Source organism: Oncorhynchus keta, chromosome 31 (genome assembly GCF_023373465.1).
Source record: "Oncorhynchus keta strain PuntledgeMale-10-30-2019 chromosome 31, Oket_V2, whole genome shotgun sequence".
Classification (NCBI taxonomy): domain Eukaryota; kingdom Metazoa; phylum Chordata; class Actinopteri; order Salmoniformes; family Salmonidae; genus Oncorhynchus; species Oncorhynchus keta.
In genome coordinates, this window is record NC_068451.1 from 6,466,959 (window position 1) to 6,483,821 (window position 16,863).

Sequence of the window (16,863 nt, forward strand, 5' to 3'; positions counted from 1 at the left end):
TGAGAACATTACACCCTGTGGTTGAAACGGAAGTGCGAGATTAATCATATGATGACTTCCCTGAACATAGCTTGCAATCGTGTTTACGAGAACTGAAAGAACATCAGATATTGGGTGTTTATCCACCTCATATGTTAAACCAAGGTTACAATCTGTCACCTGTGAATTGACCTTGAAACCTATAATTCTGAGGAATGGTGAGGTTATTAAACAGCTTAGCTGTTCTACTGTGAATTGTTGTGTTTGCACTACTGTTGAGAGTTGTCTTGAGAAACAGTAGGAGTGTGTAACCAGCGCTTGTTCACAGCTTTAGTATCACAACTTCCTGTTAAAGTGTTTGAGTCTCAGATCTGGAGAAGCTCAGCTGCAGACAAGATAGGTGAGTGACATGCTCTTTCCTCTGCTCTCAAGTATGTAGAAAAAGCTACAATAGAGTAACTACTTATCAATAAACTACATAAAATGTTCAGGTTTACATCTTTCTGCGAAAAAGTACAAATTGATCATTACAACATTTGGCATATTTGTACACCAGAGTATACAAAGTATTTGAAGTCGTTTCTCAGAGTCTTAACGTCTTGTCCTTGTACAATTTTGATGATACATAACAGTTATGTAACAGTTATTATTAGTCTTTAATGAAATGCCAATACAACAATGTCTCATTTTACATATGCAATTATATTAAAACCTATTGCAATACATGAGAGGGTTGCAGTATATGAAGTAAGATGGTGGTTCAGAGTATGAATGGACCTGTGTATAAACTTGAGTACCAAAAAATAATAATAACTTGAGTACCAGTGTATGGAACTTTTATGTGAACTTTCCTATATGCAATTATCTCAAAGGAAGGAAAAAACACCAATGAACATTTCCCATCCCACAACAGTTTACATACTGATAGTTTTGTTTTATTGCTGTATTGGGGAAATGATCAAACTTCAACCACTGTGCTCACTGTTGAACGTGGTTCATTTTTAGGTGACTGAAGCTGACCCCATTTGATTGACATGTCGAACCCAGTCATCACCCACCAGCCAGGAGCAGGCTCGTATGGGACAAATGTGCAGACCGGCGAGTGGAGCACTGGGCTGTGCTCCTGCTGCAGTGACATCCTAGTCTGTGAGTATCGAGACAAATAATAAGACCTTAAATATCATCACTAAGTAGGCCTACCTGGTTCCATACCATAGGGTTTAATGGTTGTCAAGTGTTTCAAGTAAAAAGTGTTTCCTGTTTTTTTGGATTTTACAATAAGGTCAAATGTTGTCATACAGGTGCCTTGGGCTTCATCTGCCCACTAGCATTGAGTTGCTACACAGCTAACAAGTATGGTGAGAACGCATGCCTGGCCTGTGTTCCAGGAGGCATGACAGCCATGAGGACACACATGAGATTGACCTATGGGATTCAGGTATGTTACCATTAGGAGCCGAAAGAAATTAGGAATGGTGAGGCATTCATGCATTCAGTATGTCATTTTAATGCACACTAGGGAGAAATGCAACTCATTCCTGTCCCAGCCAGTCTAACCCTTTTATTATGAAAGACAGGAAAGGGACCATTTCATCAGTACACATATTGACAAATTAGCCTAGTGGTTTTCCCTAGCTTGAGGAACTTGAACTGTCAAATATTTGGTTGATTCATTCTCATCATATTGTCTTACAGGGGACGATATGCAACGATGCGGTGATGACCTGTTGCTGTGGATTCTTTGAGATGTGCAGGATGGCCCGTGAAATTCGCATCAGGAATGGCGAAGTTTGACAGTCAATTGAAGACATTTTCAAGTGGATGTTAAATTAACCCCAATGTCACATATTGTTGATACAAATCGTCATTGTTATACTATGTACATTTTAACTTTTGTATTGATTAAATTTGACCCCCTACTCTCAAACAGTACTGCGCAAAGAATTCATAGCACCATGTATGAACCTAAGATGTACAATAAAGTTCCGTTTTTTCTTGTTTCCAATGGCATGTTGTCCTTTTCGGGATCATTTACAGGCTGATGTATCAGGGACGTTCATAACACTGAGGTTTAAATTATCATGAACGGTTACGTCTCAATTTCTGAGGTGAACAAAAACATATCAAATATTTGCACGTTAGCTTACATTCTACCTGATTGGTCCTTTTTCTTCATGACCTGGCAACCAAGTGGAAGCTTACATACGCTTAAACAAGACATAATGGGGATATTTCGCTAGCTAGCTATCCAGCACAATACGACAAATATGTCTTCGAGGACGCTACCCCTGCTTTTTATTAATCTCGGTGGAGAAATGCTCTACATCTTAGATCAACTTCTAAGAGCTCAGAATATTCCAGCTGACAAAGCCAAGAAATCTAACATTATAGTTAGCTAGTTTAGCTGTCTGGTTGTACCTGTACCTGACCAACAGGTGAATCACTGACTTTGTCATGTTCACAAACGGTTGTGTTCACAAACTGTTGTGTTCACAAACTGGTTGCCATTCTTTGGAGTACATTCATTTGTCTCCCTGCCTGTGTTTTAACCTGCAAATTCTTCATTGTACTTGTAGCTGATTGGATAGAGAATGACAGAAGGAGAGGTATTTTGATGTTTCACATGCAATGCATCTCTAGGCCTACATGCTCTGCTTTGAGGCCTTCAAGGAAACCAACAGAGTATTGCATTGGTAGAACAATCTGGATTAAATCTTTGCCCAGAGAAAATCATTCCCTCTGCCCCCAAGATTGTAGAGATTTCAGCCATGGGCTTTATTAAAGAGAAATACGGTTTCTATCTCCCAATCAAATAACTTTGCAAGCTGCTGATGGTTTAAAAGGCTGTTGCTTTCTTGGGAATAGGTGGACGTTAAACCTTGCCTATAGAATGCACATCTGCTTGCTTAAAGGTAGACTCCTTTGAGCACGGGACTTCTTGATTTTAAAGGTAATCGTTACGCCGATTCTATTGCAAAACGTTTTGCAACAGAAACCTCTTACTCCTAACAGAAAACGCAAACGAGAGTTTGTATGGTATAGGTATAATTTGTGGAACGTTCCAACAGGAATCTGTTCCAAGAACGTCATAACAAGGTTGCCAACAAACAAAGCATACAACGTTGTAGGGAGTGGGCTATTTAATTACAGTTTCAACTGTTCTGCCTTACTATTATTGGACCATGCTGGTCATTTATGAACATTTGAACATCTTGGCCATGTTCTGTTATAATCTCCACCCGGCACAGCCAGAAGAGGACTGGCCACCCCACATATGCTCTCTCTAATTCTCTCTTTCTTTCTCTCTCTCGGAGGACCTGAGCCCAAGGACCGTGCCCCAGGACGACCTGACATGATGACTCCTTGTTTGAACTGTTCTGCCTTGTTATTATTCGACCATGCTGGTCATTTATGAACATTTGAACATCTTGGCCATGTTCTGTTATAATCTCCACCCGGCACAGCCAGAAGAGGACTGGCCACCCCACATAGCCTGGTTCCTCTCAAAGTTTCTTCCTAGGTTTTGGCCTTTCTAGGGCGTTTTTCCTAGCCACCATGCTTCTACACCTGCATTGCTTGCTGTTTGGGGTTTTAGGCTGGGTTTCTGTACAGCACTTTGAGATATCAGCTGATGTACGAAGGGCTATATAAATAAAATTAGATTTGATTTGAATTGCGTTTTTCGCAGCTAATTAGCTAGGTGAACTGATCATGCTACTTTGTATGCGTTTGTTTGTTGGCAAACCATGTACTTTCCAAAGTTTTTGGAACAGATTCCTGTTGGAACGTTCCACAAATTACACCCACCCAGTTTCTATTGGACAAATTCAGGTAGGTCCCTCCCCGTTCCATTCTGTTTGCTCAGTTTGCTTCTGTTTGGTTCTTTAACGGTTTCCATATTGAATACACCCCAGTTGTCATAATCAAAAACAAGGGGGCGACTTCACATCTACAAACATCAACAGTTAAAACCAGGGCTCGGATTCATAATACATCTGAGTAGGAGTGCTGATCCAGGATCCGTTTTGCCTTTTAGATTATAATTAATGGACAGGGTGACCTAATCCTAGATCAGTACTCTTACTCAGAGACACTTGTTGAACATGGACCCAGTTCTATCAAGACTGTGTTATATCATGGACTCTTTCCAATTTGCCCGCCTACGTTAGGAAGAGCCAATAATGACAGTCTTGGCAGATTTGTGAAACAAAAAAATGTAATGTATTTAAGTTGGAAAGACCTCCTAATGTTTATGGTGATGATGCCATCTTGATGAGTCTAACTTTACAGACCGACATTATTCCAGTTCCCTAATTGTGACCTGACCTCAACCTTGTGCCCTCACTCTGCCAGTTATGAATGACATCATCACCACCATGTTCAATAAAACGTTTTTGGAGGAGCTGTTCAAGCCACAGGAGCTGTACTCCAAGAAGACCCTCAGGACCGTGTTTGACCGACTGGCCCATGCCTCCATCATGAGACTCAACCAGGCCAGCATGGACAAGGTATGAATGGAATCGTATCACCTGGTTCATGTTCAGGACACGCTGTAGCAAAACATTTCAAAAGGTTTTACAATAGAAAACAAAAATAGGTGTTCCTTATTGGACAAGGATATGTAATCTGTCTGTGTTTGTCTGTTTTCTTCCAATTCATCCCTGTTTAAAAGGACCCTTTATCGGAAGTGAAAGGCCATCGAATTGTTATCCCCTTTCTGAGAAAGGGATTTATCTAACAACATCTAACTATCATTCACCTCATTTTGAAGTCAGCTGAGTAGCTGTCATGACGACATTATCATTTTTATCATTACATTCTCAGAATCACTTCCTCTGTACCCAGTTACGCTTTAATTGTCTTACTTCTAGGTACTTGGGGAAATTGCCCAAGTCACTTAAAACCCCATGTAGACCTATATTTTTTTAAAGCTTTCATCATTTATTGCACCATCATTGCTTGACTATTTTGAAATGTTCTATCTGTTGTTTTTAAAGTTTTATATAGGCTATCAAACAGAATATCTTCAGCATTTTGAAGTATTAATGCTGGTTATAAGCCTAAATGTTGCATAAATCCACCTGCAGAGCATGATCCTAGTTTGTTCAAGTATGCTGAGGGCTCCATCTGGTGTACATTATGAACTGGCTGCAGGTATTTTGGAGCATAACAGTAACCCATCATCATCCATATGACTGTTGTTCATGCACACAGCTAGCTGTATGACTTGATGACCATGGCCTTCAAGTACCAGGTGCTCCTCTGCCCACGGGCCAAAGATATCCTCCTTGTGTCCTTCAACCATCAAGGATTTTGTGAAGGACACCCCACGCGTTCTCAGCCAGGTTGACGAGACATACAGACAGCTCATAGAGGTACAATAAACTTCCCTTCAATTGCTCAAACCTCCGCTGTGTGTTCAGTATGATCTCTTATTCACTGCATGTTTTGTGTTCTTATTTATAGATGTACACACCCTTGTCTAGTGGCGAATTTCAGCTCATCCGGCAAACGCTCCTCATCTTCTTTCAAGACATGCACATAAGGGTGAGTTCATGATCTCGCAGAAGTTTGTCTAGCTTTTTCAACAGAGGATGAGTGTGTTGGGAAGGGGGAGTGTGGCATCTTTTGATGGGTTTCAGAGAATAAAAATGTTAAATGTACCATCACTTTGTGTCAACTGCTAAAATGTTAGCATTTGAAAACAGTGCTAAACCAGGAAGCTAAACCAAATGATGAATTGCTGTAATAAGTTGTCTATAGACTGCTTACAAAGTAAGGAAACCAGTATTTCATTTTGTAATTTGGGTGAACTATCCCTTTACAATGTAATATAACCCCATCATAATGACTTATACACAGTGTAATCTCGGTTAACCCTGAACTAAATTCTTGCGTAATTGGTCAGATCCTAACACCTGCGAAATCTTGATTTGTCAAAAGCACCCCAACTAACGCTGCTCATTATCTCACACATCCCGTTGTATCAGGACAGAACTATGGTATCATTTATGTTTTAGTAGTCTGTCCATGGGAGATTATACAAAGATTATCTGTAACGGCTCTCTTCTATCTCCTCCTCTGACGAAGAGGTAGAACAAGGATCGGACCAAAATGCAGCGTGATGGTGATTCATGATATTTTAATGAAGGAAAACCTATACATACAGAAACTACAAAAATAACTAAATGAAATAATGAAAACCGAAACAGCCCTATCAGGTGCAAACACAAAGACAGGAACAATCACCCACGAAACACTCACAGAATATGGCTGCCTAAATATGGCTCCCAATCAGAGACAACGGTAATCACCTGACTGATTGAGAACCGCCTCAGGCAGCCATAGACTACGTAGACACCCCACAAAACCCCAAGACAAAAAACACACCACAATAACCCATGTCACACCCGGGCCTGACCAAATAAATAAAGAAAACACAAAATACTAAGACCAAGGCGTGACATTATCACTATGTTTTGCTCACCAAATGCAGGTGTCCATCTTCCTCAAAGACAAAGTGCAGAATTCCAACGGACGTTTTGTCCTCCCGATCTCAGCTATAATTGTCCACACCCAAATGACATGGAATCCAACAAAGCCAAGTTTGTTGCAATAGAGCAAAATCTCAATTTAATTAGATGCATTGAATGTCTGTATCCATTGTTGTTGTTTTTTTACTGTGTTTTGTGCTTTTTGGTGGCATCTATTTGCTTTCCTTTCGCAGACGTTGTCGGCTTAATTTAGACCTGCATATCTGCAGCTTATTGCATTACTGAGGGTGTTGAACGAGCAGCTGTCTAAATTTAGAAAAGCTTGCTTTTAGCACAGTTCTATTTGCCAAGGGATTGAGTGCAGCTGTGCTTGAGTTTCTTAAACACAATCAATGAGTTAAGCTCATGTGGCGAATTTTGAGATTGAACAATGTGAAAGTGTAGACAGATGATGTCAGTGTTACGGTTTTCTTCTGGTGAAGGAGAGGCGGACCAAAACGCAGCGTGGTTATTTATCAACATCTTTAATAAAGATGATAACGTGAACAATATACTTATACAAAGAAACGTGAAAAACCGAAAACAGTCCTAACTGGTGAAACAAACACAGAGACAGGAACAATCACCCACGAAATACTTAAAGAATATAGCTGCCTAAATATGGTTCCCAATCAGAGACAACGATAAACCCCTCCAGGGGCCTGTTGCACAAAACTAGGATAAGGGATTAAGCCAGGATATCTTGGTGATCCTGGCTCAATTGATCCGTAATCCGGTTGCACTAAAGATGGATAGGGGGCAGGAGGATATGTTATGGTATAAATTACCATGGAGATTTATTCTGTGGAGCTAGCCTGCTCCAGACCAGGCTAAATTCCAGGATCTATTTAATCTCATCCCTAATGTCAGTCAGCAGTCACCACAAATGGAAACCAATAGTTATTTCACTGCTCACTATACATTGTTATCACATATAACTAGACCCACTGTCATTATTTAAACGTTTGTGATCATTAATTTCAATGATTTTGGATAAAAAATGATTTTTAGATGTTGCTATCATTAGATAATTTACAGTTTCCCATAGACTATATATAAAATGATAGAATATTAGGGCCACAGAGGGAAAAAAAAGACAAGTCATAATATTGTAACCAGTTGTTTTAAAGGAGGACAGTTGTTAAAATGACAGATGCGGGGCATTTCGTGAAATTGTACTTCAGTATGGTTTCATAAACAAAGACATGCTGATGTGCCAGAATATTAAGTATCACATTGTCATAAGTATCAAAACTGTAAAAACAATATGTAGCTTTTCTGCAGAAAGAACCAGCCTCATAAATTTATGACTTTATCCTTTTTCTTCAGTGTGGCCCTAGTACTCTGTCATATAAACAAATACACATTCCATATGAATATAAAAACACAATGTGTAACATTATGTTCCTTTATTGAATAAGGACAAAACAAAGCAGGTAAACCATCAGCTCCTTTCGAAACTGAAGTCACAGTGACTCTACAAGATGGAAAGCACAGAATCCAAGCATATTATACAAAATGATACATACACATTCAAAGGTCTGTATATAACACACCCTGCATGTCTGCACACTAAAATAAATGCAGGACAAATCCATACACATCAACTGAACAGACAAATGAATGGATGCAGTAGCCTCCCTGCAGCCTTGTATTACACACAGTATACCGCACAAACATCATAAGAGGCCAAATTCGTAAAAAACGAACCCAAAAAAAAAACAAATTCCTCTGCCACCGCAGGACATATTTAACCAAAATTGAAAGCACACATACTAACTAAAATAATTCAACACATATTGGTCCCTCAGCAGCCGACCACTGTCGTCATCAGGGAAGATTGCCGGATTGTCCCAGTCCATGGCTGGTGGCACTCTGGGGGCCCTCTCCTTCCTCAGGCAGGCCACATTGTGGAGGACAGCACAAGCCACAGTAATATCACATGCCCTAACAGGGCTGACCCTTAATTTGTGAAGGCAGTGAAAGCGTGCCTTCAGGAGGCCAAAGGTCATTTCAACTCTGGCCCTGGTCCTGGCATGGGCATGGTTGTAGGCCTGCTGTGCTTCCTGGGGGTCTGTGAAAGGTGTCAGGAGAAAAGGCTGGCAGCCATACCCCCTGTCTCCCAGCAACACACCAGAGAATTCACCTGTCAACACAAAATCTCATCATTACTACCTCATAAACACAGTGATATTCTTGACACAGCCATGATGGTTATAAATAGGGGTTGTGTGGCTTACCTTGTGATAGGCACTGATAGATTTCAGAGGCCCGAAAGATTCTGGAGTCATGGACTGAGCCAGGCCATTTTGCCACAACATTGCTGATCACACAGTCAGCATTGCAGACCATCTGAAATCATAAGATGAGGAATATTACACCAATCAATGCACATCACTGGCAGATTTTTTTGCTTATTTTCCTAGGTAATTTTGCTCAAGAAAATATTCAAGATGTTTTTTAGATATTTTTTTTTTTACTGAAAACAAGACAAAAATACTAAGTAAGAAATACATTTTTGCAGTGCAGTGAGCAACCGACCTTGGGTCCTTTGAAAGGCGCTATATAAATTAAAGTGATTATTATTATAGCTATCTATTTATTCAATTAAATTTTATTTATATAGCACTTTTCACAATTGTTTCATTCTGTCAAAGCAGCTTTACATTAATGAAAGCAGGAGAAACAAAAAAAACGGTGGACAACATAAGAAGCAGAGTACAACGGCTAAGATTAAACCGTACTGAGCGTAGTAACGTTAAATAATAATGTAAGGCTTTAATAATAATTTATCATAGCTTTATACAGTGTGATGGACTTACTTTACACAATTTCACTCATATCTGCAGTGCATTTCAATTAAAAATTTAACCGTTTCATAATTACAGTACAACTGCGTTTTTGGAGATGTGAATTAAATATTTGAATTGTAATTGTGATGTTTCAGCGGAGCGGTGAGTGTGTAATTGTGCACTACTTACGCATTCAGGCGGTCTGCAATACTTTGCCACGCTTTTCTCTTTGCTTTATCACTGTGGCGGTGTTGCCTTTCTTCTTAATTATATCTTTTACCTCCTCGTATGCCTCCATGAGGATTTGTGCTTCCGACGGGGAAAAGTACGCGGCTCTAGTTGCCATGGTAAATCAGTTAATCTGTGATCTGTGGCGGGGTCTATTTGAGTGAGCCGTGAGCGCGCACCTATCCAGGATTGGTTTCACCCGGCTTAATGAATCCGTGTCTGCTCATCCTGGCTTGGTCTTTGTGCAACCAATTAAGCCTGGACGCACATGTTTTGGCTTCATTGAGCTCAGTTTAGTCATTTATCCCGGATGTCTTAATTCTACTTTTGTGCAACAGGCCCCTGGCAACCATAGACTTTCCTAGACTACTTCACTAACCACAATCCCATAACCTACAAAAAAACCCTAGACAAAACACACGACATAAATACCCATGTCACACCCTGGCCTGACCAAAATAATAAAGAAAACACAAAATACTAAGGCCAGGGCGTGACAGTCAGACTAGTGACCACTCTGTTACAAGTACATTGCAACTGCTTAGCTAAACATCTGAGACAAGTTCCATCTTGAACAGTAGACACATTTTTAGACGTATCTTCTGGGAAATTATCTTTAGGAAAGTCAGTGAGTTGGAATTATGCTTAATCGCTATGCTGTATTTATTTTCTTACAGGCATTTATCCTGCAAGGCCTTGCATTTTTGCTCATAAATGTAATTTTACTTTATGTCCTACAATATCATATTTTGACAAAGGGTCAAAATAGTATTGATATCTGTATTATTTCATCGTTGATTAGGCTACAGTAAGGACAATTTGTCCAAGTCAGACTAAGCTTAATCTGTAATTAAGCCTTAATTGTAATGGAAACCCGCCTTAAATTCAATGGGAAATGCCCTAAACAGCTAAATCATGCAATTCATGTGTTATGTTAATGATTATGTGCACCTTCACTGTGTATACAGATCAACACAGCTCCAAACCCCCTAGCCAAAGAGGAGCTGAACATGTTGGCCAGGTTAATGTATGTAAGTCCAGAAACCAGGAAATGCAGACAGTGGCTTTCGAATCAACCTCTTTGCCACAGATGAGGAAGAAGAGTAAGTCCTCTTATGTTATGAGCATTGTTTTGTTGTATTTATGCTTCATTGTGGATAAATTTAAATATGGAATTACAACAGTATCGGGCCTCCCAAGTGATGCAGTGGTCTAAGACACTGCATTGCAGTGCTAGCGGCGTCACTATAGATCCGGGTTCGATACCGGGCTATGTCGCAGCCGGCCACGACCGGGAGACCCATCAGGCTGTGCACAATTGGCCCAGCGTCATTTGGGGAGGGTTTGACCGTCCGGGTTGTCCTTGTCCCATCGCGCTCTAGCGACTCCTGTGGTGGGCCTGGGCGCACACACGCTGACATGTTTCTTCCGATACATTGGTGCAGCTGGCTTCCAGGTTAAGCGAGCAGTGTGTCAAGAAGCAGTGCGGCTTGGTGAGTTGTTATTTCAGAGGACGCATGGCTCTCGACCTTCGCCTCTCCCGATTCCGTATGGGAGTTGCAGCAATGGGACAAGACTGTAACTACCGATTGGGTGTCATGAAATTAGGGGGGAAGGGGTAAATAAAAAAAACATTCAAAAAGGAATTACAACAGTACTCCTCACAACATGAAGAAACAAACTGAACCTGATTGTTGAATTATGATAAGTTAGACTAGTGTTAAAAATCAATGTCATTGTTAAGAATCAGTATCAGTGTTAAAGGTCCAGTGTAGCCATTTTCATCTCAATATCAAATTGTTTCTGGCTTACAATTAAGTACTTTACTGTGAGTGTTTCCAATAAAAATGGTCAAAAAGAAACAAAACTAGCTTCTTAGCAGAGCAAATTCTCAACCTAGAATTGTGCTAGGACTGTCTGGGAGTGGTCTGAGTGGGGAGGGGAAACTGAAAACGGGCTATTATTGGCAGAGAGGTTATGAACTGTCTTTCTTATTGGTCTATTAACTAATTTACGCTTGGTGATGTCACCAGGCAATCCAAAACTCTATCCCACCAAAACAGGCTGATATTTCAGCCAGTCTTTTCAAATTGCTCTGCCACTAAAAGGGCATTATTGTAATTTTTACAGTATTACTGTGGAAATGTATACAAATGTATGTGGACGCCCTTCAAATTAGTGGATTCGGCTATTTCAGCCACACCTGTTGCTGACGAGTACAAAAAAAAACAGCCATGCAATCTCCATAGACAAACATTGGCAATAGAATGGCCTTACTGAAGAGCTCAGTGACTTTTAAAGTGGCACCATCATAGGATGCCACCTTTCCAACAACTCAGTTCGTCACATTTCTGCCCTGCTAAAGCTGCCCCGGTCAACTGTAAGTGCTGTTATTGTGAAGTGGAAATGTCTAGGAGCAGCAACGATTCTGCCACGAAGTAGTAGGCCACACAATCTCACAGAACAGCACCGCCAAGTGCTAAAGCGCTTAGTGCGTAAAAATAGCCTCTGGAAGCAGTTTGGAGCACAAGAACTGTTCTTCGGGAGCTTCATGAAACGGGTTTCCTTGGCCGAGCAGCCGCACACAAACCTAATTTCACCATGCGCGATGCCAAGCGTCAGCTGGAGTGGTTCAAAGCTCGCCGCCATTGGACTCTAAAGCAGTGGAAACGTGTTCCTTACTGATGAGTCACGCTTCACAATCTGGCAGTCTGAAGGACGAATTTGGGTTTGGCGGATACCAGGAGAATGCTACCTGCCCCAATGCATATTGCCAACTGTAAAGTTTGGTGAAGGGGGAATAATGGTCTGGGGCTGTTTTTCATTCGGGCTAGGCCCCTTAGTTCCAGTGAAGGGAAATCTTAACGCTACAGCATACAATGACATACATTCTAGACGATTCTGTGCTTCAAACTTTGGCAACAGTTTGAGGAAGGCCCTTTCCTGTTTCAGCGTGACAATGCCCCCGTGCACAAAGCGAGGTCCATACAGAAATGGTTGGTTGTGATCAGTGTGGAAGAACTTGACTGGCCTGCACAGAGTCCTGATGTCAACCCCATCGAACACCTTTGTGGTGAATTAGAACGCCGGCTGCGAGTGCCCGACCTCAGTGACCCACTGCAATGTTCCAACATCTATTGGAAAGCCTTCCCATAAGACTGTTATAGCAGCAAAGGGGGGACATACTCCATATTATTGCCCATGATTTTGTAAGGAGATGTTAGATGAGCAGGTGGACATGTACGTTAGGTCATGTAGTGTATAAAACACAGGGGGGGAAAAAATCACGTTTTTCACTGCACTGGGCCTTTAACAATAATGTTGATTTGTCTTCCTCTCAGGGAGGCCTTGATATCGAGACCAGACGAGTTTTCATATGACGTCATAAAATCCAAGCGACTAAGGTAAAGTTAATTCTAACCTGTATTCTTTCAGTCACAGAGGCTAGATAAATATTCAACCATATAACATGCCTTTATGTAACTTGAAGGGATGATATGGAAGCATTTCATAGATTGAGACTGTCCTAATGTACATGCTGTGGTGTAACTGTCAAAATGGTCCCCCATGAAAACCTGTCACAGGAGACTTACTCCCTCCGTGCAGTCATCTCTTAGCACTTACGAACAACCCATGATCAGACCTGCTGCCCAGTTTGAATAGCTTCTGTAATTGACAGGCTAAGGACTGTAAGTTATCTGACATGCACTAGGATCATGATGGGCCAGTCGAACAAGATGTACCCTAATCGAACATAAGCCCCTCCCCAAACGAGACCTTTCAGATCTGCCATTGGTGGCTTGCCTTCTCTTTCAGAAACATCAAGCCAATGGAGAGCTGGTCAAGATCATTGGGGACTTCACGGAGGAGGCTGGCGAACCGTGCCTGTTGAGTGCCAGCAGTAAAGGGGATGACCTTCTGGCCATGTTGGATGGGCTGTGATAGTTACCATGGTGACCAGAATCCGAGGGCTCAAGGCTGAGTTGGTTAGGAACGGTGTGTTCTACTGTAGGACAGTGTCTTGTCTGCTCTGCTGTGCTGTGCTGTGCTGTGTCGTCTGTCTCACTCTGCAAATATGGCAGCTGTCCAACAAAAGCACACACAACACAAACATCATCTTTGTTTGTCTGTCAAGCTTTTCGATGCTGATGTGACGTGAGCAGGTCACTTAATTTGTTCAGCAAGGACCAACTGTAAACTGTCTGCAAGACTGTGCATTTTGCAAAAGAGAGAGTGGGGAAACTTCATAATCTTGAATATACACTCGGTGGCCAGTTTTGTTTTAGTTACACCCATCTTGTACCGGGTTGGACCCCTCAGTAGCCATGAAGTGATGCACCTGTTTAGCAACAATGTTTTGATACGCTCTGGCATTCAAATGTTGATCAACTGGTATCAAGAGACCTAACTTGTGCCAACTTGTGCCAGGAAAATATTACCCACACCATTACACCACCGCCACCACCCTGCACCGTTGACACCAGGCAGGATGGGGCCATGGACTCATGCTGCTTATGCTAAATCCAGACTCTGCCATCAGTATGATGCAACAGGAAACGCGATTCGTCGGACCAGCCAACGTTTTTCCAACTCCTCGGTTGTCCAGTGTTGGTGATCGCATGCCCACTGGGGCCGCCGATAATTTTTTTGTTCAGCTTATAGGAGTGGAACCCGGTGTTGTCTGCTGCAATCCCTGACAAGGATCGACATGTTGTGCACAGAGATGTCGTTCGGCGTTCAGAGATGCCCTTTGCCACGTAACTGTTGTACTGCTCTGTTATATGTCTGTTTGTGGCCCACCTGTTACCTTGAACAATTCTTGCCATTCTCCTTTGACCCCTCTCATCAGCGAGCTGTTTTTCACCCGCAGGACTGCTGTTTTTACTTTGTTGCACCATTCTTGGTAAACCCTAGACACTGTCGCGCATGAAAAGCCCAGGAGGGCGGGCGTTTCTGAGATCCTGGATACGGCCAATTCAATCAATGGTTTTGGCTCTGCTGATCCTGCTTCAATCAATGGTTTTGGCTCTGCTGATCCTGCTTCAATCAATGGTTTTGGCTCTGCTGATCCTGCTTCAATCAACGGTTTTGGCTCTGCTGATCCTGCTTCAATCAATGGTTTTGGCTCTGCTGATCCTGCTTCAATCAACGGTTTTGTCTCTGCTGATCCTGCTTCAATCAACGGTTTTGGCTCTGCTGATCCTGCTTCAATCAATGGTTTTGGCTCTGCTGATCCTGCTTCAATCAATGTATTTAAAGGTGACATTCCGTGGATGTCACGTTAAACAATATTTCTTGTTACTTTTCCTCCCAGATAAATGGCAACTTTCTCTTTGGGGCGGCAGGTAGCCTAGTGGTTAGAGTGTTGGGCCAGTAACCGAAAGGTTGCTAGATCGCATCCCAGAGCTGACAAGCTGAACAAGGCAGTTAACCCACTGTTCCTAGGCAGTCATTGTAAATAAAAATTTGTTCTTAACTGACTTGCTAGTTAAATAAAAAATACATTTTTTATCACCTCATGATGTTAATATAATGCTGTTTTCTCTATCACATATCTGCTGTAATACAGTATTTACAATTTTGCTAATCTGATTTACTCTGTCTGACTGAGTAATTAAATAATGAACCTAAACTAGAGGGTGTCAAACTCAATTCCTGGAGCGCCTTGTATCTGCGGGTTTTCGCTCCTCTCATCTAGTTCTCTAGGCCTTAATTTGACACACAATGAAAGAAAATTACAACAAACAGCAAACACACGACCTTCCAGGTATTTAGTTTGACAACCCTGAGACTGGTAGAACTGAAAGAAACCCAAGTGCACTTGTCATTGTAATTCAAAACCATGGATCCCAAAAAAAATAATTTGAGAAAGTTCTACTGTACCTATATTTGTATTTTTGTATGGGATAAATATATACAGTATGTTTAGGGTGACCTTAAGTGTCTTCAAATAATGGAAGACAAATAATTTGTAAATATATTGTATGTGAATTGTTACAATATGTCACCATCAAATGGGATGCTATAGGTTAATGGAGTAAGTGTGACACAACACTAATGTAACCACAATGTATCGAAACAGCTGATTCTTTAATGCAGTATGACAGATGGACCAAGATGTATATTTATGGAATTATTTACTTATTTATCATGAGGTGTACTTTTGGATTTTTTTTCAGGTGAAATATTAAATATTACATTTTTAAAAGATATATACAGTTGAATTCAGAAGTTTACATACACTTAGTTTGGAGTCATTAAGACTCGTTTTTCAACCACTCCACACATTTCTTGTTAACAAACTATAGTTTTGGCAAGTTGGTTAGGACATCTACTTTGTGCATGACACAAGTAATTTTTCCAACAATTGTTTACAGACAGATTATTTCACTTATAATTCACTGCATCACAATTCCAGTGGGTTAGGAGTTCACATCCACTAAGTTGACTGTGCCTTTAAACAGCTTGGAAAATTCCAGAAAATGATGTCAGGCTTTAGAAGATTCTGAGGCTAATTGACATAATTTGAGTCAATTGGAGGTGTACCTGTGGATGTATTTCAAGGCCTACCTTCAAACTCAGTGCCTCATTGCTTGACATCATCAGAAAATCAAAAGAAATCACCCAAAAGAAAAAAATTGTAGACATTCCCAAGTCTGGTTCTTCCTTGGGAGCAATTTTGAAACACCTGAAGGTACCACGTTCATCTGTACAAACAATAGTATGCAAGTATAAACACCATGGGACCACGCAGCCGTCATATCGCTCAGGAAGGAGGCGTGTTCTGTCTCCTAGAGATGAACGTACTTTGGTGCAAAAAGTGCAAATCAATCCCAGAACAACAGCAAAGGACCTTGTGAAGATGCTGGAGGAAACTGGTACAAACGTATCTATATCCACAATAAATTGAGTCCTATATCAACATAACCTGAAAGGCCGCTCATCAAGGAAGAAGCCACTGCTCCAAACCCTCCATAAAAAAGCCAGACTACGGTTTGCAATTGCACATGGGTACAATGATTGTACTTTTTGGAGAAATGTCCTCTGGTCTGATGAAAAAAAATAGAACTGTTTGGCCATAATCGTTATGTTTGAAGGAGAAAGGGGGAAGCTTGCAAGCCGAAGAACACCATCCCATGGGGGAGGCAGCATCATTACATTTACATTTAAGTCATTTAGCAGGGTGCATTCACCTTATGACATCCAGTGGAACAGCCACTTTACAATAGTGCATCTAAATCTTTTAAGGGGGGTGAGAAGGATTACTTTATCCTATCCTAGGTATTCCTTAAAGAGGTGGGGTTTCAGGTGTCTCCGGAAGGTGGTGATTG

General features: G+C 41.2%; 2 protein-coding genes and 1 pseudogene across 2 annotated transcripts; 2 read left to right on the plus strand and 1 right to left on the minus strand.

The window, feature by feature from the left end:
- Positions 1-220: 220 nt before the first annotated feature.
- On the plus strand, positions 221-1,979 carry LOC118364273 (PLAC8-like protein 1). Its single transcript, XM_035745677.2, has 4 exons — positions 221-379; positions 985-1,125; positions 1,281-1,417; positions 1,675-1,979. Exons 2-4 carry the CDS (start codon positions 1,014-1,016, stop codon positions 1,771-1,773), a joined length of 348 nt encoding a protein of 115 aa, XP_035601570.1. The 5' UTR covers positions 221-379; positions 985-1,013; the 3' UTR covers positions 1,774-1,979.
- Positions 1,980-2,246: 267 nt separating this feature from the next.
- LOC118364032 (protein OSCP1-like) lies at positions 2,247-16,681 on the plus strand (annotated as a pseudogene).
- LOC127914280 (putative nuclease HARBI1) lies at positions 7,150-9,045 on the minus strand. The gene is made up of 2 exons (XM_052489375.1): positions 8,753-9,045; positions 7,150-8,658 (listed from the first exon to the last, which is right to left on the minus strand). The coding sequence occupies exons 1-2, from the start codon at positions 8,862-8,864 to the stop codon at positions 8,288-8,290; spliced, it is 483 nt and encodes a 160-aa protein (XP_052345335.1). The 5' UTR covers positions 8,865-9,045; the 3' UTR covers positions 7,150-8,287.
- Positions 16,682-16,863: the final 182 nt, after the last annotated feature.